This window comes from Pongo pygmaeus, chromosome 8 (assembly GCF_028885625.2).
Source record: "Pongo pygmaeus isolate AG05252 chromosome 8, NHGRI_mPonPyg2-v2.0_pri, whole genome shotgun sequence".
Taxonomy (NCBI): Eukaryota; Metazoa; Chordata; class Mammalia; order Primates; family Hominidae; genus Pongo; species Pongo pygmaeus.
The window spans coordinates 51,225,869-51,249,891 of NC_072381.2; the positions used below are offsets into that span (position 1 = coordinate 51,225,869).

Consider the following 24,023-nt stretch of genomic DNA (forward strand, 5'->3'; position numbering starts at 1 on the left):
AGAGGCCAGCCAGGATGTGTTTCAGTGAAGATGAGAAACAATCAGATAACACTTGTTTCCTCCAGGAAAGAAAATGTGGTGGCCAGGGAAAAGAGATGGGAAGAAGGCTGGTCATTGCCTGTTCCACTGTGCACAGTTTGAATTTGAAGCCATGAAAAGTATTGCTTGGTTAAATTAAAATCATTCAAAAGATAAAAAATAAACATTTAACACCAGCACAATATGCTGGGAAACAAAATGAAAGGATTTCTGGTCTCGGTGCTGTAGGTCGCATAGCCACTCTTTCCTGGATTGAGGCTTTCCAGCAAAGGAGATGGGAAGTAAGGCTGGCCTGCTGGTGTGGACAGAGATTCCAGCAACATACATGACCTGGGGGCACAAGGATTGCTTCCTAAACAATGATGAGCACACAGCCACCTAACAGCCTGGATCAGCTGAGACCATCCTGATTTCAAACACCCAGTCCCCTTGCCTTCCTAAGAACCCCTGTGTTTCTCAGACTGAAAACGTGTTCTGAATTTTGTTCATGAAGTGCAGCCCCCGTTGAAATTCATCAAGAGTGGGAAAGAGCCAAAGTGGGAAGGAGCATGGGCTGATTGGCACAAAAGTAGGTCTGTTGATAAAGAATGGAAGTAAAGAGGACATCAGGTAGAGGTTTTGCTGTGAGTCAAAAGGACAATTTAAAAGTTGCCTAAAGAGGCACACGCCATCTCTGTTGCTGCCGTCCAGTTGGAAAGGAAACTCAGGTTCTTGCCTAATGGCCAAAGCCCCTCACAGAATGTCCCCCACCCCTACCAGCTGCCCACTGCCCCTCCCCCTCTGCAGAATGTCTGGGGTCCTATGTTCTAAACCTATTTACATTCAAATTTTACCTGCTCCACTGGACTCAGGAGCAACTGCTGAGCCAGGTCACTCTCTGGGTCCTACCCTTGACTTTTCTCATTGCGGAAACTGCCAGACAGCGGTTGTCAGTGCCCAGCCTGAGGGGATGGCTTCAAATGGAGGTGAGCCTGTAGGGATGGGGGCATTATCCGAGTCTGCCATGCCTCAACTCCTTGGGAATTCAAATTTGACACTGCCCCTGGGGACAGTTGATAGGGCTGCTGTTAAGGAGGGAGGGAGGACTGGATGTCCCCAAGGACACCACACCTGGGGATGGCCATGGCACCCTGAGTCTGCGGTTAGGGAGGACGGCTCCTTAGAGGTGGACCAAGATGCCTGGGGGAATACACCATGTAGGGGAAAGGATGGAGTGGATGGATTGATCCTTTCTAGAAGGAGACAGGTCACGTCATTGTGTGTTTGTAGGGAGTGGTGGGATCATGTTGTGTTGGTGGCCCCTGGAGGATGACAGGCAAGCCCAAACCCTGTGCCGTGTCTTCAGGCACCTGGAAGGTGCCCTTCCATAGTGTTCAGAGGGATTTGGACTGGAATTTTCTAGATCTTAGGGAGGAGTGGGGAGAAGTGGTCTCAGCCAGAAAACTGTTGGGTGGGTTGGCTGTGACAGAGCATGTAGTGACAGCCTCTGGGTGGGTGAGGCTGGGGGCTACTGTAACTGCCACAGCCCAGAGCCTCTGAACTCCCTCCCCAGACATGGCTTCTCCATCAGTTCAGGTAGCTGTTGGCTTTGATTTAACAGGGGTGGGGGCAGATGGGGAAGTTCAGGCAACACAGGGCCTGGGTTTCCTGAGTTGTTCTGAATTGTTTGCCCTTTTTTGGAAGCTCAGGTCTTCAGACCCATTTCCTCTTGTCTGCTAGCTCATGGCCCATCCTCTGCACTTTGTTTTACTGTGGAGATGAAGAATTTGCTCTTATTCCATTTATACTACCTCATGAACAGGGGACAGGTGTGGATTCTTGCTGGTTCTCAGTGGAAGGGTCTGGAAAGGCTGGTTTCCTTTTCAGTAGAGGAAAGAGAGTAGCACACAAATAGGAAGATGATTCTCTTATTATTATTATTCAAGTTAGAATATGTGTCCTGAATGCTGAGGTGCATGTGCTGTATCCCTTATTCCCCTTGACTAGGGACTGCATGAGGTCCTAATGAACAGGGATGAGTTCCGGACAACTTTGCCTCACCTGGCCCGTGGCCCAAGAACCCCTGGTTCTTGGTTGGTCACTATGTTCAGTTATTGGGAGCTCAAAGGAGAAGAAGGACCAGAGATGGGCTCCTTGTCCCACTACCTATTGTAACATGACCAGCAGCTGTGAAAATCCCTAGACACCTCCCCTGATAGCCCTGCTGCTTGCCATTTGCTGGCTGTGTTCTAATCGTGTGTGGCTGTTGCTGGCTATGCAGTGACACTGTCTCAGACGACTCCACCACTGCCTCTCAGACCTGCTCCCTGGGAACAGAGCTTCCTGAGTGGCAGCCGGGACCATCTAGTACTGAGGAAAGGGTGGCCTGAATCTGACCCCTATTTAGCACTTGCTGTGGGTGGTGCCAGGACAATCACTTCCATGCTGGGTGTGACGAGTTATGGATTATCTTCAGGGTTCCTAGGGTGCTGGCTTGGGAAAGATTTCCATCCAGTGGTTTTCTTTTGTTGTGTTTGAGCTAGAAAAGAAAGGGATTTACAAGAGCTTCAGGAAAAGGAAGATTGAAGAGGAGATGGGGCCATAATATTTGGAAGCTTCTGGCTTCCTGTCGGCCTTCTGAGTGCCGAGCCATTGCCCTGGGGTAGGCCCCTCACCTGTTGCTGAGCATGCTGAGGACCACCAAGCCGCTGAGAGACTGATCCTTGACCCATGGCTTGGGAGATGCTGAGGCAGACCCTCGGGCAGCAAAGGCTTGGCTATTGCTTCTTGGGAGACAAGGTTTAGGGAGTCTTGGTGGGCAGGGCCTGGCTCTCTAATGGAGCGACTCTCCTTGGAGGAACAGAGCATCCGATGCACACTCAGGGACACTTGCAAGCTGCAGAGTTTCCCTGTCATAAGCCCTTAGCTGTTGGGACTCCCCTCTGATTCCCCAGTGACTAGTGTGGACCTGGAGACCCCAGCTCATTCACCTCTTTCCTTTGTCTCCACAGCATACCCAGTGCTGGGACCAGGCATGACCGTGAACCCTGTCACCTCCCTGTCTGTGTTCACGGCTCTGCCCTTCACCACACCCGCTCCCGGCCCAGCACACGGGCTGCCCCTTGTGACTGCAGGGGTTCCTCCAGGTGGCCCTCTGGTGCTGTCTGCCTTCCCCAGCACACCTCTGGTGGCAGGACGGGATGGCCACGGCCCGAGTGGGGCCGGGGCTTCCAACGTCTTTGTCCAGATGGGGACAGAGGTGGGGCCTGTGAAAGCCCCTCAGGTGCAGACCTTGGTCCTAACTCAGGCCCCCCTCGTCTGGCAGGCTCCAGGCACCCTCTGCGGAGGTGTCGTGTGTCCACCTCCCCTACTCCTGGCAGCTGCTCCTGTGGTGCCTGTTATGGTTCCCCAGGTGGTTGGGGGCACCCAGGCCGGTGAGGGAGGCTGGTCCCAGGGCCTTCCTCTTCCACCACCACCACCACCGGCTGCCCAGTTGCCCCCCATCGTGTCCCAAGGGAATGCTGGGCCATGGCCACAAGGGGCTCATGGAGAGGGCAGCCTGGCTTCCTCCCAGGCCAAGGCCCCGCCAGATGACTCCTGTAACCCCAAGAGTGTCTATGAGAACTTCCGACTCTGGCAGCACTACAAGCCCCTGGCCCGGAGGCACCTTCCCCAGAGTCCTGACACCGAAGCACTTTCGTGCTTCCTCATGTGAGTGTCCTCGGGGCATTGGAGCTGGTCTTGCAGCTCACACGTAAAGAGGCTGCTGGATGGACGGGAGGTCACGCTGTTCAGGGGAGCTTGCAGGGCGGTTGTGAGGGTGATGGGTTGCACTATGGGAAGATACATTTTCAACAATATTAATCTGGCTGTGGCTCAGGACAGACTGTCAGGGGCCTCATCTCAACTGCCCGTCACTGTCCCATGAGTCCAGCCAATCCTTACTTTCAATAATTTTCACAACACTGTTTACAGAAGACCCAGGTCAGAGAGGGTTCCTGGTGTGACGTGAGCTACGATTTGGGTTCAGGTCTTTGAGTACACACCCCAGTACCTCCCCTTTAACCCAGTATTCATGGTCAGGAGCACCTCACATGGGGCTGGGGGGAGGAGCTGCAGGGCCCAGCAGGAACCTGGCACATGCCCGCAGTTCTGCCGAGGTCCAGTTAGCACAGTGGTGGTGGAGCCTGCACAGGGGGATGGTCTTGGGCCCCGCACTGGGGTTGATGCCGGGCAGGTATTTGCATCTTCACCCTCAATCCCTCCTAGAAAAAGGGACAATGATGCTTCATTCAGATGATGGCGAAGAGATGACTTGAGCTCGCATATGACATGCATAGCACAGTGCCTGGCACATGCTATGACACATTACATGATAGCAATTATGATTGCTGTTCCCATTACTATCATTATCAGGACTAGGCCATCTAGGAGAGCACTCCCCAAAGCCGTTTGTGGTTTCATTCCCAGTCCTTGCCTCTCTCCACCCTGCGGGGCATCTGTGACCCTGTGTTTCCCACTGATGAGCAAATGGGAGCTTGAGCACATCCACCATGCAACACACTGGCCGTTCCCCTAGAGAAGTCCCCTGCCTGGGGTGTAGGTGGAAGGTGGCCCCACCTTCATCCCCCAAAATCTTGCTGTTCCCGCACCCTGGAACTGGTTGCATTCCCCCTTGGAGCAGAGTCTGGGTGCACTGGGGACCCTGATTCTTGGAGTGGAGCTGCCCCAGGCTCACAGGCCTTTGCCATGGCTCTTGTGGGAATGTGGGATCTAGACCTGCTGCTTGCAGTGGCGTGGACACCACTCTGCTTTGGTTCTGGGCGTGTGCTCCTGCTCCTCATGCTCCAGGGCCCTGAGGCTACATCCCCAGGGGCTGCCTTGCTCCAGAGTCTCCAGGAAGCCAGTTGAATGCTCAGTCCTGGGGCCCTGGAACCTGCACTTTAACCCTTGCCCCCAGGTCATCCTGTGTGCACACTGTCTCAGTCAGCTCAGGCTCTGCCGTAACAAATCCCATAGACTGGGTGCTTTATCAAGACACATTCATGTCTCCCAGTTCCAGAGGCCAGAAGTCCCAGATCAAGGTGACAGCAGATTGGGTGTCTGGTCAGGGCCCTCCTCCTGGCTGGAGAGAGCTGTCTCTGGCTTTGTCTCCTCGTGGCTGAGAGCAAGAGCCCTGGCGTCTCCTCCTGCCCTTATCAGGGCTTGGATTCCATGACTGGGACCCATGCTCATGACCTGCTCTAACCCTGATTGCCTCCAAATACTGACACACTGGTGCTGAGGGCTTCAGCACAGGAATGTTGGGGACACACATGTTCCACCCATAGTACTGAGTCCACTTCTCAACACTGAGGACTCGAGGGGCAGTCGGAGAGGCCACTTGGTAGCTTGTGTTGATGTTTGATCTTGGGGGTGTGTCCTGGGGCCTGAGGAGCCCACATGGGGGAGAACAGGACAGGGACAGATGGCAGGACAGGTGTGGGGAGGACAGGGGCTAGGTGTTGGGACCAGGTGGGCTTGGGATGAAGGGTGGGCTTATAGGCTGAGACTGACTGCACTGGTTTACAGCCCAGTTCTCCGATCCCTGGCCCGGCGGAAGCCCACCATGACCCTGGAGGAGGGACTGTGGCGGGCCATTCGGGAATGGCAGCACACGAGCAACTTTGACCGGATGATATTCTATGAGATAGCAGAAAAGTGAGTCTGGGGTCCTGGGAGCAGGGCCCGCGTGGCAGGGTGAGAGTGAATGACAGAGGTCCGGTAGCCATGGCGGCTTCTCAACGTGGAGTATGAGGAGGGTGTGGACAAACCCAGGACACTCTGGGCCCCTGGCTCCCACAGGAAGCTGCTCCTGCCACCTAGATTGTTCTGGGGTCTCTGTCCTGCCCTATTGGGAAGCACCCCCTGCCTGGCCTGGGGCCATCCCTGCCTTGACACTGGAGGTCATGGCGGGAGCAACCAGCATCACAGCCCAAAGTGGGTCACCTCCAGCTGTGGGGATGGGGAGAAGGGGCACTAGTGACTATAGACAAGAGTGGGGTACAGGCTCCTCACAGCAGTGGCCAGAAGTTAGTTTTCTCCTATCCCAGCCTGGCCAGGGAGTTGGGTTGGGGAGACCTGTGCCTGGGACACCATGAGACCCACCTCTGGCCTGACTGCCTTTGCTCCTGGGCAGTCCCCTCCATGAAGACAGACAGACAGACAGCAGCCTCAGGGGAAAGAAGCCCTGTCCTCTGGGCTCAGCTTTTGCTTCCTCCTGACCCGGGGTCTCCCAGGCCTCGTGCCCCTGGGTTATCTTTCGGGGGCCCACAGTCCTAGCCTCAGGACTCCTGCATCTGGGCATCATCCCTGATGCCTTCTGCCATACACCCCACCCCTGGCCAGCTGAAACCTGGAGCAGGGGTCCCCCGGGACCCTCCTGGACCTCGTGGCCGTGACTTGAGTCAGGAAGCCCCATTGATGCCATGGGCTCTGCAGGGGCCAAGTGAGGGAGGGTGAGCCCAGAACTCTGGGAGCAGCTTCCTCCTGGGACTGGGGAATGGGACACAGTGAGGGCCTGGACAGCCCACCCGAGACACTCCCTCCCATCCCTCCCCTCGGTCGCTGCCTGGTCCTGGGCGGAGGGGGCCTGGACCCTCTCAGCACAGCCTGGGCCTCCTTCACCGCCAGGTTCCTGGAGTTTGAGGCTGAGGAGGAGATGCAGATTCAGAAATCGCAATGGATGAAGGGGCCCCAGTGCCTGCCTCCTCCAGCCACACCGAGGCTTGAACCTCGAGGACCCCCGGCCTCTGAGGTGGTCAAGCAGCCAGGTATGGCTTCCCACATTCCCACAGGAGCCACGGCAAAGACCAAAGGGGCCAAGGGAGGCCACTGTCCCCACACCCCATGCTTCCCTTCAAGAGGGGGATTTGCTCCCTCCAACAGGACAGCTTCTGGGAGCATATGTTGGGTATTGACCTGGTCGAGTTTCCTAGCTACTCTCTCCCCTCTCCTGTCCAAAACTCCACATATGCTCTGCCCAGGAAGCAGGGATGAGTGGGGAGAGTACAGGGCGTATTGGTGGCTCCAAACTTCCTCCCAAGCGATGCTGTCTCAGATGTGCCCCTCCTGCCTCCTTCAGGGGCGCTGTGGTTAAGGTGGACCTGACCCAGCTGGGACCCACTTCACATCCCCAAGCCCTGCCCTCCCCTGTGTGGTGCAAGCAGGAGGAGCGGCCCTCACCACGCCCATACTCCTCCCTCTCTGCCTCAGTGTACCTTCCCAGCAAGGCCGGCCCCAAGGCCCCGACTGCCTGCCTGCCACCACCCAGGCCCCAGAGGCCAGTGACCAAGGCCCGCCTGCCACCACCCCGGCCCCACCGACGAGCAGAGACCAAGGCCCGCCTGCCACCACCCAGGCCCCAGAGGCCAGCAGAGACCAAGGCCCGCCTGCCACCACCCAGGCCCCAGAGGCCAGCAGAGACCAAGGTCCCTGAGGAGATCCCCCCAGAAGTGGTGCAGGAGTACATGGACATCATGGAGGAACTGCTGGGGCCTTCCCTCGGGGCCACGGGAGAGCCCGAGAAACAACGGGAAGAGGACTGGACGCCCCCAGACCCGGGCCTCCTGAGCTACATTGACAAGCTGTGTTCCCAGAAAGACTTCGTCACCAAGGTGGGCTGGAGTGCTGGGGTCTGCCGGATTCCAGGGGGTGGCACTCCCAGGTCCTTGGAATTAAACTCTGTTCCTTAGCTACTCAGCAGTGTGTGTATTTCCATGGATTTGAGTGTCTGTGTATGTGAGTGTGTGTGTCTGTGTGTTGCTGTGTGTTTGTGTCTGTGGTTTGTTACTGTGTGTCTTTGTGTGTCTGTGTGGGTGTGAGTGTGGAGTGTGTACCTTACCTGTGTCTGTGTCTTTTCCTGTGTCATATGTGGGTCTGTGTGTGTGTCTCTGTGTGGTTTGTGTGTCTCTGTCTGTGTGTGTGTGTGCTACCAGGTCTGTGGTCTGTGTCTGTAGCTGGTGGTCACCATGATATGAGACAGCCCCAGGAGGGTGGGGACGGGGCGCTCGCTGCTTTCTGCATCTCCGCCAGGTGTCCTTGGCTCCAGGTTACTCCCTGCCCAGGAAGCTCATGCCTTCTTCCTTCTGTTTCCAGGTGGAGGCCGTCATTCACCCCCGATTCCTGGAAGAATTGCTTTCCCCAGATCCACAGATGGATTTCTTGGCCCTAAGCCAGGAGCTGGAGCAGGAGGAAGGACTCACCCTTGCCCAGGTACCCCAGGGGCAGGAGGGACCCGGCACACAAGGCCCACCTGATTGTCTAATCCCCCCCGCTGGGGATGCCTGGCTTCTTGGGGAGCCACTCTGGAGTGGGAAGATGCAGGTTCAGAGGGAGTAGGATGGACAGGAGCCAGGGAGGGGAGTCAGCATGCAAGCTGCGGTGAGGCCCAACGGGATGCCCGGCAGAGCCACACCGTCTCTCTTTGACATAAAGCCCAGCTGCCTCAGGCTTCCCTGCCTGCCGCCCAAGTGCCCTGGTCTCCACCACCCTGGGCCCTGCTCACACCTGGGGCAGTGCCAGTAAGTGCCCCCTTTCCTCCCGCAGCTAGTGGAGAAGCGCCTCCTACCTTTGAAGGAGAAACAGCATACAAGGGCAGCCCCTAGTCATGGCACGACCCGGTTGGACTCAAGTTCTTCTAAGCTTGCAGCTGGCCAAGGAGCAGAGAGAGACATCCCTGACCCCCAACAAGGGGTTGGCATGGAAACCTGCCCACCCCAGAAGGCTGCCCGGGACCCTCAGGGACGAGGCAGAGCACACACTGGCATGGCCAGGTCCAAAGACTCTGTTGTGCTTTTGGGATGTCAGGATTCCCCTGGGCTGAGGGCTGCTCAGCCAACCTCTCCTCCCCAGGACCACAGACCCACCAGCCCTGGCCTGGGGAGCAAGGATGCCTTGGATCTCCCTGGAGGGTCTCCTGTCCGGGAGTCACATGGGCTGGCTCAGGGGTCACGTGAGGAGGAGCTCCCCAGCCTGGCCTTCCTCTTGGGTTCCCAGCACAAGCTTCTGCCCTGGTGGTTACCCCAGAGCCCTGTCCCTGCCTCGGGCCTTCTCAGCCCAGAAAAGTGGGGACCCCAGGGAACTCATCAGTCCCCATCTGCTCAGAGAAGAGGCCTCAGCCTAGCACCCTCTCCTGCCATGAAGTCCAAGAAGCGACCTCTCTTTGGAAGCCCGTCCCCTGCTGAAAAGACACCCCACCCAGGGCCTGGGCTCAGGGTCTCTGGGGAGCAATCCCTGACTTGGGGGCTGGGTGGCCCCTCACAGTCTCGAAAGAGAAAGGGTGACCCCTTGGTCTCCAGGAAGGAGAATAAGCAGCATTGTAGCCAGTAGGGGCTTCTGGCAGGCTCTCTGGGGCCACTCCCCAAGGATGGGGCTCTGGCATCCGATGCCCCAAAGCAGTCAAAAGCTTCTTCTCCCCCAGTGCTGATCTTGCTGGGCCTTAGCATTGGAGGGGAGGGGAGGGAGGGGAGGGAGAGGGTGGCTGAACGGGGAGGGCAGGAAGGGAGGGTCTGGGGGGAAGGGGCTGGGGAGTGGGGGTGGGAAGCAGTGCGTTGGGGGCCTGGTGTGTAAATGTGAATAAATGTAGTTGTGTTGGAAAATGCTCTCGGGGCTGCTGCCTCTGTCCTCGGTGCTGTGTTGCTCCGTGGAGGGTGTCTGTGAGGGAGGGCAGAGGAACTGGCAGATGCCAGGCTCTGGGAACCCACAGGGGCCGGCCCCACTCTTTCCTCCTGGCGTAGGGAGCCCCTTCAGATGCTCCAGGGACTGACAGATGCTGAGGAAGCCCTGATCCCTCCCACCACCCACTCACAAGGCCCTGCCTGCTTTAGGGAGGCTTCTTGGGGCCTCCCATCATTATCAGCATCCCTGGAAAGTCCTGGGATTAGAGAGAGCTGGCTGGCTCTTGTTCTGCTCGGTGGGAGCTGAGGAGAAGCCAGCCGCCTGCAACATGAACATGGGGAAAGGAGGCTGCTCCTGCTTAACCCTCATCAGGAAGAGCGCGGGCACTGGGCTGAGAGGAGACATTGAGGTGACTGTCCACACGGGTGTGTTTGGGATACGACGATGGGTGGGGAGCAGGGGAAGTCCCTCTGCCTGTTTCTGGGCAGGAGAGAGTCTTGTCCAACTAGCTGAAGCAGATGCTCCTTGCTGTGGCCACAGGGACTGGCCTCGGGGACCTCAAGGTCCTGCATGGAGCCCCCCACAGCTATGATTCCCTTCCCATATGAGGACTGAACTCATGTGGAATTGATGTAGACACAGATTTACATTGGTATCTAAAACAGTTCCCTCCCAACACACCATCACCAATGGGAACAAGCATGACCAGTCACCAGGCGCAGGGTGGGTGTGTCTGCTGGTTCCAGGGCCAGGAGGAGCTGGGGCCCAGGCTGAGAGGGGCCGAGGGTCAGCCGCCCTTCTGCCAGGCACAGACCCCAAGGGCAGAGCAGGGGCTGCCTGGGATGTGGCATCGGCTGTCTGGGAAGTGCCCTGGGAGTCGGGGGCTAGGTGTTCACCAAAGAGAGACTTCCAGAGTCTATGAGTGAGATGAGGACTGCATCAGGAGAGGAACCGAGGCTGGGGAGGACACTCTGCTCTTCCCCAGGTTGTCCTGTCCTCCCAATCTCTGCTGAACTCCTCTCACCCCATGGGCCAACTTCTGCCCCTTTTACCCCTAACCCACCTCTTAGAATCTCAGATCCCAGCGTGGACAGGACCCAGCACCCACCCTGGTTACCTCCTGGCCAACACCTTCTTCTCCACAGTCTGAGTTCTGATTCCTCCCCCAGGGCCCTTATTGGCTCAGGACCCCTGTGACTGCCAGGGCACCTGTCCCAGCACTGCCTGCATGCAGAGCTGTGGTCATGGCACTGGGGGCTGGCCCAGCAGCAGAGGCTGTTGGGGCAAAGCTGTCCGGTACACGGTGGCCTGGCCCCTCGGCCAAGTGACAAAGGGAGCCATGTTTGGGTCCTCTCTGGCCCCATCTGCCCACAGAACACAGCAGTCAGCCGGACAGATGCCCCTCTGCCCCGTCCCTTCTGCTCGATGTGGGCAGTGTCGGAGGCCTGCCGTCTTCTGTGGCCTTTGGGAAGGAGAGTTTATCTTGGCAGGGCTTCCCCAGCTCAGTGCACATCAGGCCCTCGGGGAAAATGTGGGGAGTGAAGAGACACTGGTGGGTGATGTGGGCAGTTCCCGTGACTCCTCCACATTCAGGGCCATCCTCAGGAGATAAGGTAGCACTGCCCCGTTGCAGGGTTTAGGAATGTTAAGTGAGCCGTGTTTGAAGGGAACGTGGTCCATACTCTGGCGTGTGTGGGTGCCCAGCCGACTTCCTCACCTAAGGGTGAAAGTGACACCTTGGGGCTCCTGCTGGTTACCCCACTGGCTGTTGTCTATCCCACTGTCCCTGTCTTTGTTTTGGCTGAGCCATTCCTAGGAGGCAGAACTTGTGCTTCCTCCACCTCTGTGTCCCACTTGAGCCCTACAATCTGCCCCTAAATGGGCACAGTGGGGCTGACTGGGGGTCTCTGGTAGACTGAACACATATCCCCCGCCCAGTTCCTGTGCTGAAGCCCTAACCCCCAACGTGATGGTATTTGGAGATTGGGCCTTTGGGAGTTATTCAGGGTTAGAAGAGACCATGAGGGTGGGGCCCTAATGATGGGATTAGGGCCCTGGTAAGAAGCAGAGACCCCAGAGCTCTCTCCCTGACATGAGTACACAGTGAGAAGGCAGCCATCTGCAAGCCAGAAAGAGACCCCTCACCAGAACCTCGCCCACTGGGATGCTAACCTTGGACTTCCAGCCTCCAGACTGTGACAAATACATTTTTTTTTAATATGCGCCACCACCCCCAAGTCTATGGCACTTTGTCCTAGCAGCCCTATGTGACTAGGACAAGGTGCATAATCTCAAGAACTTCCTTCATGACCGGTATCTGGAAACCGTGCATCAGAGCCACGGGAAAGAAAGGCTCGGCCCTTTGCAACTGTCAGCACACCTCCACCCCAAGTGCAGTGTCTCACACATGAACCAGGAGAGCCTGGGACACAGTGAAAAGGAATCTGTAAATACCCATGATGTCGTCACATCCACGCTTGGGGAAGCCATGCAGCTTGCTCACAGCAGGTGCTGGGGGTGTACTGAGGCTCTTGGTCGGCTTGGCCTCCCTGCTCACGCAGCCAGGTCACTCTCTGGCAGCCAGTGCAGCTGGGGTGGCCACCGGCAGGTTTGCCTCCAGAGACCCCTCCCTTCACCACTGGATGACAGATCCCTGAAGAAGCCATGGCCTCCTGGGAAACTCCATCTGACAATGTGAGCAAAGCTGGCCCCCGTTAGTGAACATGCTGTGCTTTCTGACAGCTACCAGGATGGACTTGATCCAGGTGGCTGCCCTTTTGTAGCTCACTTTGATTCTAACTTCAGCGTCGCATGATGCCCTATGAATGGAATATACAATATGTGTCTTTCACATCTGTCTTCTTTCACTTAGAATAATATTTCCAAGGTCATCTACATTTTTAATATGTATCATTACATCAAACCTTTTTGTTGCTGAATAATATTCCATTAATGGATATACTAAAATTTATCCATTTATCAGTTAAGAACATTTGGGTTTTTTTCACTTTTTGGCTATTGTGAATAACACTTCTAAGAACATTTGTGTACAAGGTTTCCTGGGGATGTATGTTTCCATTTCTCATGGCTACATACCTAAGAGTGAAATTGATGGGCCATATGGAAACTCTATGTTTAACTCTATGTTTAACATATGGGCCATATGTTTAACATATGCTTAACATATGGGCCATATGGAAACTCTATGTTTAACTCTATGTTTCAGAAGGTGCCAGACTGTTTCCAGTGTACATGAACCATTTTATATACCCACTAGCTGTGTGAGGGTCCCAGCATCTCTCCATATTCTAGCCAACATTTATTATCAACTCTCTTTTTGATAAAGTCATCCTAGTGGTTCTGAAGTTGCATCTCATCGTAGTTTGCATTTGTGTTTCCCTGATGTTGAACCTCTTTCATGTACCTATGCGCCACTTGTATACCTTCTTTGGAGCAATGTGTACTCAACATTTAGTAATTTTTAACTGGTTTGTGTTTTGTCATTGAGTTATAAGAATTCTTTATATATTCCAGATAAAAATGCTTTACAAGATATAATTTGCAGAAATATTCTCCCATTCTATGGGTTGTCCTTTACTTTCTTGATGGTACTCTTTGAAGCACAAAAGTTTTTACTTGGATGAAGTCCAATTTATCTATTTTTTCTTTTGTTACTTGTGGTTTTGATGTCATGTTTAAGAAACCATTAACTAGTCTTAGGTCATGAAATTTATTCCTATGCTTTTTCCTTTTTTAAAAACCATCTTAAACATTTTAAATTGTACAATTTAGTAACGTTATGTATATTCACATCATTGTGAAATTTAGATCTTTAGAAATTTTTTATCTTTCACAACTGAAATTTTGTACACATTAAATACTAATTTCCCCCCTACTCCCACCCCCAGCCCTTGGCAACCACTACTTTATGTTTCTGTAATTTTGACTACCTTAAATACTTCATATGAAGGAAAGTATTTGTCCTTTTGTGATGGGCTTATTTCACTTAGCATAATGTTCTTGAGATTGATCCATGTTCTAGCATGTGACATGATTTCCTTCTTTCTGTAGGCTGCTTAGTCTTCCATTGTGTGTATATACCATATTTTATCCTTTGATCCACCAATGGATATTTGGATTGGATCTCTTGGCTACTGTGAATAATGCTGTAATAGGGATTGTATGGAATTTGTAAATTGTTTTAGGTAATATGGACATTTTAACAATATTAAGTCTTCAAATCCACGTGCATGGAGATGTCTTTTCATTTATTTATATACTCTTTGGTTTCCTGTAGCATTGTTGTTTTGTAATTTTTAGTGTCCAAGTTGTTTGCCTCCTTGGTTAAGTTTATTTCTAAGTATTTTGTTCTTTTTCATGCTATTATAAGTAAAATTGTGGGTTTTTTGTTTTTGTTTGTTTGTTTGTTTGTTTTTGTAGTAGAGACAGGATTTCACTATGTTGGCCAGGCTGGTCTCAAACTCCTGGCCTCAGGTGATCCACCTGCCTCAGCCTCCCAACATGTTGGGATTACAAGTGTAAGCTGCCGCACCTGGTCTGAAATTTTTTTCTTAATTTCCTTTCCATATTGGTCATTGCTAATGTATGGAACTGCAATAGATTTTTGTGTGTTAATTTTGCATTTTGTAACTTTGCGGAAATCATTTATGAGTTCTTACAGGTTTTTTGGTGGAAGTTTTAGGGTTTTCTACATATAAAACCATATAATCTGTAAATAGAAATAATTTTACTTCTTCCTTTCCAATTGGAATGCCTTTTATATATCTTTTCCTTGTCTAATTGCTCTGGCCCAGTACTACATTGAATGGAAGCGGCAAGAGTGGGCATCCTTGACTTTCTCCTGTACTTTGAGGAATAGCTTTGTCTTCCACTAGTAAACATAATGTTAGTTGTGGGCATTTCATGTAAGGCCTTTATTATGTGGTAGTATTTTCCTTTTATTCCTAGTTTGTTGAGTGTTTTAAATCATGAAATGGTGTTGAATTTTGTTGAATGCTTTGTCTGAATCTTGTGGTTTCTGTCTTTCATTATATTAATGTGGTGTATGACTTGATTGATTTTTGTATCTTGACTCATCCTTGCATTCCAAGCATAAATCCAACTTGGTCATGATATATAATCTTTTTTTTCTTTGAGATGGAGTCTCACTGTGTCACCCAGGCTGCAGTGCAGTGGCGCAATCTCGGCTCACTGCAACCTCTGCCTCCCAGGTTCAAGTGATTCTTTTGCCTCAACCTCCTGAGTAACTGGGATTACAGGCACCTGCCACCACGCCTGGCTAATTTTTGTATTTTTAGTAGAGACAGGGTTTCACCATCTTGGCCAGGCTGGTCTTGAATTCCTGACCTCGTGATCCACCCGCCTTGGCCTCCCAAAGTGCTGGGATTACAGGCGTGAGCCACTGCGCCCAGCCTACAATCCTTTTAATGTGCTGTTTAATTCTGTTCACTAAAATTTTTTTTAGGATTTTTGCATCAATATTCACCTGATACATTGGTCTTTAGTTTTCTTTTCTTGTGGCTTTGGTTGTGGAATCAAGGTGATTTTGGTCTGAGTTTGAGAGCGTTTCCTTTCTTTAATTCTTTGGAAGAATTGAATTGATTCTTTGGTAGAATTTCCCAGGGCTGGGTTTTTCTTTTTGGGAGGTTTTTGACTACTGCTTCAATCTACTTACTAGTTATAGGTCTGTTCCAATTTGTAAAATTTATTTGTGATTCAGTCTTGGTAGGTTGTATGTTTCTACAAATTTATCCATTTCTTCTAGGTTATTCAATATGTTGGCATTTAAATATTAGTAGTATTCTCTCATAATTATTTTTGTTTCTGTGGCATCAGTTGTAATGTCCCTTCTTTCATTTTTCATTTGAGTTATCTTAGTTTTCTTTCTTTTTTTCATAGGTAGTCCAGTTAAGGGTTTGTAATTTTGTTGATATTTCAAAACATCTAATTCTTGATTTTGTTGATTTTTTCTATTGCTTTTCTATTCTCTATTTTGTTTATCTATCTGATCTTTATTATTTCCTTCCTTCTGCTAATTTTTGGTTTAGTTTGTTCTTTTTCTAGTTCCTTGAGGTGTTAGGTTATTGATTTCAGCTCTTTCTTCAAGCTTATGGTGCTATAATAAAATACTATAGACTGAGTGGTTTAAGCAACAGATGTTTACTTCTTTCGGTTCTGGAGCTGGAGGGTAGGAAGTCCAAGATTCAGGTGCTAGTAGACTTTGTGTTCATAAACTCCTCTTTCATATTTTCTGTGCCACATTCTAACTGACTTTTTACATTTATCAATCATCCATGTCATCGATTTCCTCTTTAGACACAGTAGACACAGCAGATTATCTGTGTCTAATCTACTCTTTTGCCCACTCACTTTGATATGCATAAGTGTGATGCCTGCATGTTCAATTTATCACACATTATTAAGAATATTCATTTTTAATGATTGAAATTTCATAACTTTAATAATTTTTACTACTTCATCAAGAACATTTGTTTTTAATGAAGTGCATTTATTAGGAACAACACTCTGAATACTCACAAGCATCTTGCACAGTTAACCCTAGGCCAGGGGACACTTGGCAACCACACAGTATAAGGATACCAGGACAGAGTCCATGGAGGCCAAGGCGGGCCGGTCACCTGAGGTCAGGCGTTCAAGACCAGCCTGGCCAGCATGGCAAAACCCCATCTCTACTAAAAATACAAAAATTAGCCAGGCATGGTGGCACGCACCTGTGATCCCAGCTATTTGGGAGGCTGGGGCAGGGAGAATTGCTTGAACCCAGGAGGCAGAGGTTGTAGTGAGCCGAGATCGCTCCACTGCACTCCAGGCTGGGAGACAGAGCGAGACTCTGTCTCAAAAAAAAAAAAAAGAAAGAAAGAGAGAGAGCGAAAGAAGAAGGAAAGAAAGAAAGAAAGAAAGAAAGAAAGAAAGAAAGAAAGAAAGAAAGAAAGAAAAAAGAAAAGAAAAGAAAGAAAGAGAAATGATTGGACTCAAAAGTTATGCTGCAAATTAACTGGCACTGTAATCCCTATTCAAAATCATTCTGTGGCATAAGCTACAATGAGGCAAACTGTTGACACCTATCAAGCCTCAGGGGGCCCTCTGAGTCCCACCTCAGGGGAGAAACTTGCTAGGGTGCATCTGATGGCCTATGTGGTATCTGTGCTCCTGGAAACAGGTGGAGGCTTTGGGATGAGTGTAGTGCCGGGAGGGTGGTCTTCAGCACTCATAGCCTCAGCTGGAGGAGAAAGCACAGAGTGAATTTTATTTTTCCACATTTGCCCCCTTTGATGCTGTATATCTGTGATGGTTAATAGTAGATGTCAATTTGACTGGATTGAGGGATGCCTGGATGGCTAGTGAAGCATTGTTCCTGGTTGTGTCTGTGAAGGTGTTTCCAGAGGAGATTGACATGTGAGTCAGTGAATGGAGAGAGGAAGATCCCTGCTCAATGTGGGTGGCACCATACAATCAGCTGGGGTACATGGCTAGGACAAAGCAGGTAGAAGAAAGGGGATATTCAGTGCTCCCTCTCTCTTTCTCTTTCTCTCCCATTCTCTTTCTCTCCCCTTCCCACCCCACCCCTGCACCCCACCCCGTCTCTTCATTCCAGAACAGGATGCCTTTTTCTCCTTCTGCCCTTGGACATCAGACTCCAGGTTCTTTGGCTTTTGGACATTAGGACTTGTACCAGCAGCCTCCTGGGGGCTCTCAGGCCTTTGGCCTCAGACTGGGGGCTGCCCTGTGGCTTCCCTGGTTCTGAGGCTTTCAAACTATTGAGCCATGCTACTGGCTCCCCTGGGTGCCACGCTGTCATTCTCCAGCTCATGGGACTTTGCCTTTGTGATCATGTGAGCTAATTCCCCTTATATATCCTATTGGTTCTGTCCCTCTGGTGAACCCTAATACAGTGTCTCCCAGTTCCATTTAGCATGATTACAGGGACGGGAAAATATGTTAGGGGCTGGAAGATGGTTCTCTGGAAGGAGGTATCAGGCAGGGTCCTGAAGGCAAGACCCTCCAGGCTCTGTCATGGCAACTTTGCTGACCAGTACAGGCTGTTCTTGTCCAGGAGTCCATGGACCCTCAGGCAATCTAGCAAAATTTGGAGTCCGTGATGGGCTTGGAAATTTCAGTGAACATTTGGGGGTGTCCTAACCCCAGCTATTTAAGAGCCTCTGCTTTAGATGGTGTGAGGGACCCAACAACCACATTCTATATAGCTGTCCTGGGCATGCTTGGTCTTCCCAGCCATGAGTTTTTTGTGGTGTGGTCTCAGAGCTCACCTCACTCTACCCTGAGACTCTTGTACAGTGAAGTGCAAGGATGTGGCCAGGCCAATTGTCAGCAGTCAGCTCCTGGCCTGCCTAACTCAATATAGAGCATGCGTCCACTGTGTGCTACTCTGCTGCCCAGAGTCATCGTGCTCATGAGCCAGATATAAATGCTGAGTCTGGAGCCTGTGTGCCCGAGAGGCCCTGTCCTGTCATTTGGCCCAGGGAGCATCACACAGGGCACTCCTCTCCTCAGTCTCTCTCGCATCTCTCTGGCAGACAGGTGGTCATGATCGTCAGCGCTGTGGGGCCCTATTATTCCAGAGCAAATGCTGGAGCCAGACTGACCCTGTGGAAATGCACAAGGACATGGGCTGTGGTGATGGGCGCCCTCAGTCAGGCACCAGCTGTCCCACGTTCCTGGCTTCCACCTCTGGGGCAGCTCCCTGACATTCTCTGAAGTCTGTCCACTTCCTTTTCTGTTACAGTTGCCCTTGTCAGGGGGAGCAGTGGGCTTTGGCCTGTTTACCTAAGCCCTCATGTGTGTGCTGCAGCCTGGCTTGGGACACATTTGGTCTCCATGTGAAGACCGAGATTGCAGCTTTCTGCGCTTGGAGCCCAAAAGGACAGGTGGGGCCTGAGAGATGGATGCTCCTGTCCCAGGACAAGGAAATCCCCCCAGGAGAGCTGCTGATGGCCCCCTTTAACTCCCAACTCCCATGGAGGGGCTGATAGGGGCTCCCTGCAGGCTGAGGCTCTGAGCACAGGGACACCTGGGGCCCCACATACCAGCCCCATGAGAAATAGGGCCAAAGAGCCTCATTCCCCCTGTGAGTGGCTGGTCACCCACACTTCAGGGCCTCATCCCGTGCTGATCTGCAGCTGACATGCTGAGTCTTCCTTGGGCTTCATCCCCTGGAGTCGTCCCCTACTCCTGGCTCCCATGCTGGTGGCCCTGCCTTCTCCCCCAGACACGCAAGGACTCTCCAGGCCATACCTCAGTGACAGCAGCTTTGCCATCCCACTGGCCTCAATCCCAGAAAAACTTCAAGAGAGCAAGACCCAGGATTTTAAAAGAGCTAAGGCTGATGTTACAGAAAATGGACTGTGAGATGAGGAATTTTCACAAGTGTTCTCCAATTTATCCAGAGAATGAAACAGAAATTGTGGAATTGAAAGTTGCAAAAAACAACACTAAGAAATAGTGGTTTAAGCGGGTAATGCTTTCATGGATTCAGGGAAATGACTGTTATCCACAGAGTGTGCAGAGGCAGTGTCTGGTCCTGGTGGGTAGCATGGCTGTGGCTCATCCAAGAGAATGAGACAGGGCTGGGCAAGCATTATATGTGGAATTCACCAGAGTGAAGCTTGGCCAGTGATGCCAGGGAAGGACCACGATGGTGAGGTGTTGACTACCCATCTCTGCCACCATCAACCCTGATTCAACGCATTTGCTGGAGAACCAGAGCAGACTGACAGTGAGATTTTGGGCCCCGGGGCCAGTCATCCCTAGAAAATGAAATATTTCTCCAAGAACAGGACAAGGAATCACCGTTTTCCCAAACCACAGATCATATCTTAATAGAACAACTTTTTAAAAGGTTTTTATTTTATTTTAAAGTTCCAGGATACATGTGCAGAATGTACAGTTTCATTACATAGGTATACATGGGCCATGGTGGTTTGTTGCACCTATCAACCCATCATCGAGGTTTTAAGCCCTGCATGCATTAGGTATTTGTCCTAATGCTCTCCCTCCCCTTGCCCCCGACCCCCCGACAGGCCCCGGTGTGTGATGTTCCCCTCCCTGTATCTATGTCTTCTCACTGAATAGAACAACTTTTAAAAATGTGCAGCTGGAGCAGCCTTGAAGGGAATTGGTAAGCAGTGAGTGGAGAGTGATGTGTTTCAGGGAGGATTTGGACTGTCTGGCTTGCAGGTGACCCTCTTGTCCCACAGAGGCAGTCTGCCAGTAACTCATCAGGAAGCCCAGGTAGTCTTCCTCAGGCACTTCCATCATTCCTGGGATGGCAGGGATAAAAAGGGACTGGAAGAGATGGGGCAGAGAACAGCCCTCACTGACAGCACAGAGCCTCACCTCTCCACACAGTCTCTGTCCCCTCCTCTGCCCACACGGTGACTCCCAGCCTCTAAGATTCCTGCTTTCAGCAATGCCCCTGACAGCACACCAATTATCTGAGGAGTTCTCAAACACCAACTCTTCACTGCCCATTAGCACAATGAAGAAACTGAGGAAAATGTATATGTCCCTGAATGTTGCTAATGGTCTTAGGACAAGCTGCTACTTATTCTGCATTATGTACTTCTTAGTTAATTGGGGTTAGGATGTCATTTCTAATGAAATGATGTTAATAGTGTTTGTAAAATGAATGATGTGCAACCCCATGAAAAACTCAATGCTTTTTGAAAGAGTAAAGGAAGCAAGGAGGAGTGATAAAAATTTTGATTGTTGAAGTGGCATGGGGGCAGGTTGAACTTGTCCAAGACTGCTTCCCTGCAGGCCAGCCTCCTTCAATGCTTCATGAATGCTCTCCGTGTCTGGGCATAAGGTCATCAAGGCTGAGTTCTAGTAGAAGAGACATTCTAGAGGTCTCGAATGTCTTATACAAACACACTTAGAGACACCTGTTCTAGTAGTCCACCATTATGCCTCCACTCCTTAGGTCTTGAAGTGAAATCATATTCACTCATTCTACAAGTATCTACTCAAGACGTGATATTTGTCAGGTGAGTGATGAGCACAATGGTTGATAGGCAGAGACAAACGATAATCAAAAAATGAATAATAAATGGTAATGAAGGCTGGGCACGGTGGCTTATGCTTGTAATCCCAGCACTTTGGGAGGTGGAGGCAGGTGGATCACCTGAGGTCAGGAGTTCGGGACCAGTCTGGCCAACATGGTGAAACCCTGTCTTTACTAAACATACAAAAATTAGCCGGGCATGGTAGCCTCTGCTGAGCTCTCTTTTGTGTTTTAATGTAAGATTAAGGAGCTCTTGGGCCTTTGGGGATTCTCAGCCAAACCAGGTCTCACCTCCCCTCTCTGCACGGGCGGACAGATAATCTGCTGCTGCACACAGGACACACAGAGCTCACCCCTGCTCACTCAGGCTCACCTCCTAGGATGCCTCCTAGGCAGGCAGAAGTCGAGGTTGGCTTGCCACAATCACACTCTGCGACCAGGGACCTGCACCTGCCCTTGCTATGCTCAACTGTCTCTCGGGCTGTCACCACTGCCCTCAGAAGAGCTCATACTGCTGGGGTGCCCAACTGTTTCTCAGGCTCTTGCCAAGGGGTGGCAAGAGAGTTTCCCCTACTTACCTGCCCACTGGGAACAAAACTTTATTTACTTTTTATTGAGGTAAAACAGATTTAGCATAAACTACCATTTTAATCATTTTTGAGTACAGGGTTTATTGGCATTAAGTTTATTCACATTGTTTTCTCACCATCACCGCCAATCCATCTCAAGAACTTTCTCATCATCCCAATATCAGACTCTGAACCCATTAAACACCCAGCTCCCTGCTCCCCTTTTTCCAAGTCCCTTAATTTGAAGTGCAATGAGGAGACTATTTTTGAAATTAGAACGTTCACTTTTTGTTGACTTTCTCCATGAAAACCTTCCCTTGATTTAGTCAGAAGTCCCCACACCCTGGTTTCTGGGACAGATTCCTCCCAGGCCTCAGGAGACTGTGCCCCATCTGCTGATGATGCCATAATGGGACCCCAACAGGAAAACCAGGATGTCTAATGTGCAAGGGCAGGGTTTTCAGGGGACAGGAGGGGGTTTCCCGAGAATTCTGGAAGCATTTCTGGAACTAGAGCCTTGTGTGGGAAGTGTGGCATTTTCCTATCAGCGAAGCACTGATAGAAAAAATGGGGAGACACTTTCTGAGGGGGCATCACAGGCAGGGGAGAGGAGAGGCAGACAAGCACTGGCTGCACTTATACTCAGGCCACTGAGCAGCGGAAACAGTCCAGAGTGTGTGGTGCCACTTTCCCATTGGGATGTTGTGCCTTTTCTTACCAATTTTCGAGAACTTTTGGAATATTATGGATAATATGAAGGATAATAATCCCTGCCCCAGTTCCGGGCTGCTCCCTGTGGCCAGAGAAGGTGGCCTTGAAGGTATTGGGTAAAGACCACCTGCCCAGCTCTCCAGGCTTGCTAATGCGGGGGGAGGAGATGCAGCCCAAGGATCCCGAAGCTCTTGCATCAAGTAGCTATTCTCCACCCAGAGCTGCCGGCCATGGGTCCAGTGAAAGAAAACTGTCAGGACCACCACTGCTGCTGCCACCAACCCCTCCCCAGCAATAGAGGTGGAATAGAAATGACCTGCCCCACCTGCTAAGCTTCCCTGGCTATCTCCTGAGGGATTGATTCCTGGGCAACATGGATAAGAACATAAGTAGAACATCAGAATCCAGGAGACTAAAACAGCTGCTTGGGAAGATAAAGAAGACATGGCAGGGCAGGCACACCCATAATCCCAGCACTTTGGGAAGCTGAGGTGGGTAGATCATGAGGTCGAGAGATCGAGACCATCCTGGCCAACACAGTGAAACCCCGTCTCTACTGAAAATACAAAAATTAGCCAGGCATGGTGGCTTATGCCTGTAGTCCCAGCTACTCGGGAGGCTGAAGCAGGAGAATGGTTTGAATTCAGGAGGCGGAGGTTGCAGTGAATGGAGATCGCACCACTGCTCTCCAGCCTGGCAACAAAGCGAGATTCCTTCTCGAAAAAGAAGAAGACATGGCAAACTGCAGTGCCACCCAGCCTGCCCCTGCTGTCTCCACACCTGCTGAGACTCCCTACCCTGGCCACCTACACTTCAGAGATCCCACCTCTGACTTGGCCCGCGTGGCTGCTGGACCCCTCATCCTGCCTGTCCCTCCACCTTCGCCCACACCAAGAATTGAGTAAAAATTGATATCCATAATTCCTAACTCTCCCCTGGGTCTTCCTGCTGACCTTGCCCGCATTTTGGGGGTTCCACCTAATGAGAAAGGAGGCTGCCCTCATTCAGTTGCAGCTTCAGCACCTCTGACCTCTCACCCCTGCCCCATACCTCCTAGCCCTGCATCTTTCTCCTTCCAGCTTCCCTTCAGAAGGGAGCCTCCTACACCCGTATGTGTGTTTTCCTCTCCTCCTCTTTCCTCCCCAACTCCTCTTCCAGCACCTTCCATTGGAATCTCTGCTATCACCCATCAGCAGATGAATTCCACAGCAGCCATTTATTTCCACCATCACAGCAAGGGCATCTGCCCACCTGACCTTGCAGCCTCCTTGAGCCCTCAGCTCTTTGTTACGGACATGACTCCCACTACCAACGCTGTGGTTTTCAAATCTTCACCAAGCTCCAGAGTGAGCACCCTCTTAATTCCCCAAATTCAGCGCACAGTAGAGGCACCCTGGAAAGACATCAGCCTATGTCTGCCTGGCTGCATTCATATTCTCCAGGCCCACCCCTCAGCCCACAGTTGGGGCCCCCTGATGGGCAGCAATGAAAAGCCTCTGTCCCCAGTGCCCCTGTTTTTCCGAGCCTTCCCATCAGGGCTCCTCCAGGCACCTCCAGTTTAGGGAGCAGCACCTCTGCAACACCCTCCTCCAGAACAGATAGTGTGATGGGGGATGGCACCACAACTGCTGCAACTGAACACAATTAGGGTCCCCATTCAGAAAGAGCACCCAAGGCCCACCTGGTACACGCAGGTGGTATGATGGGGAATAAATAAGAAGCAAGTCTCCCTCCACATATGGTCCCCATGAATGGACATTGCTCCTGGAGGAAGGGGCTCAGTCCGTTGAAGTTAAATTTAAGCTGCTCTCTCCTTATACAAGCCAGAGGCCCCAAACCTCAAAGTGTGTGTGTGTGTGTGTGTGTGTGTGTGTGTGTGTGTTGGAGGATGTGGGGCTGATGAGCCCAATCAGAACCACAGTGTATTTGAGGCACTCCCCTGTGGACAGAAGAAGCAGCCAACATGTGTCATCATCGGCTGTGCCCTCCCTGGCTTGGCTGTTCAT

The 24,023-nt window shown here is 51.5% G+C and overlaps 1 protein-coding gene across 2 annotated transcripts; it reads left to right on the forward strand.

The window, feature by feature from the left end:
* The first annotated feature begins 807 nt into the window (after nucleotides 1–807).
* On the forward strand, nucleotides 808–9,387 carry LOC129006639 (NUT family member 2D-like). 2 transcript variants are annotated; one of them, XM_054436542.2, is made up of 8 exons: nucleotides 808–1,004; nucleotides 3,030–3,729; nucleotides 5,590–5,718; nucleotides 6,691–6,830; nucleotides 7,273–7,330; nucleotides 7,418–7,673; nucleotides 8,155–8,271; nucleotides 8,605–9,387. In XM_054436542.2, the coding sequence occupies exons 1-8, from the start codon at nucleotides 827–829 to the stop codon at nucleotides 9,385–9,387; spliced, it is 2,361 nt and encodes a 786-aa protein (XP_054292517.2). In that variant the 5' UTR covers nucleotides 808–826. The 2 variants fall into 2 exon arrangements, with proteins under 2 accessions (XP_054292517.2, XP_054292518.2); XM_054436543.2 differs by having other exon boundaries at nucleotides 7,273–7,673.
* The last annotated feature ends 14,636 nt before the right edge of the window (nucleotides 9,388–24,023 follow it).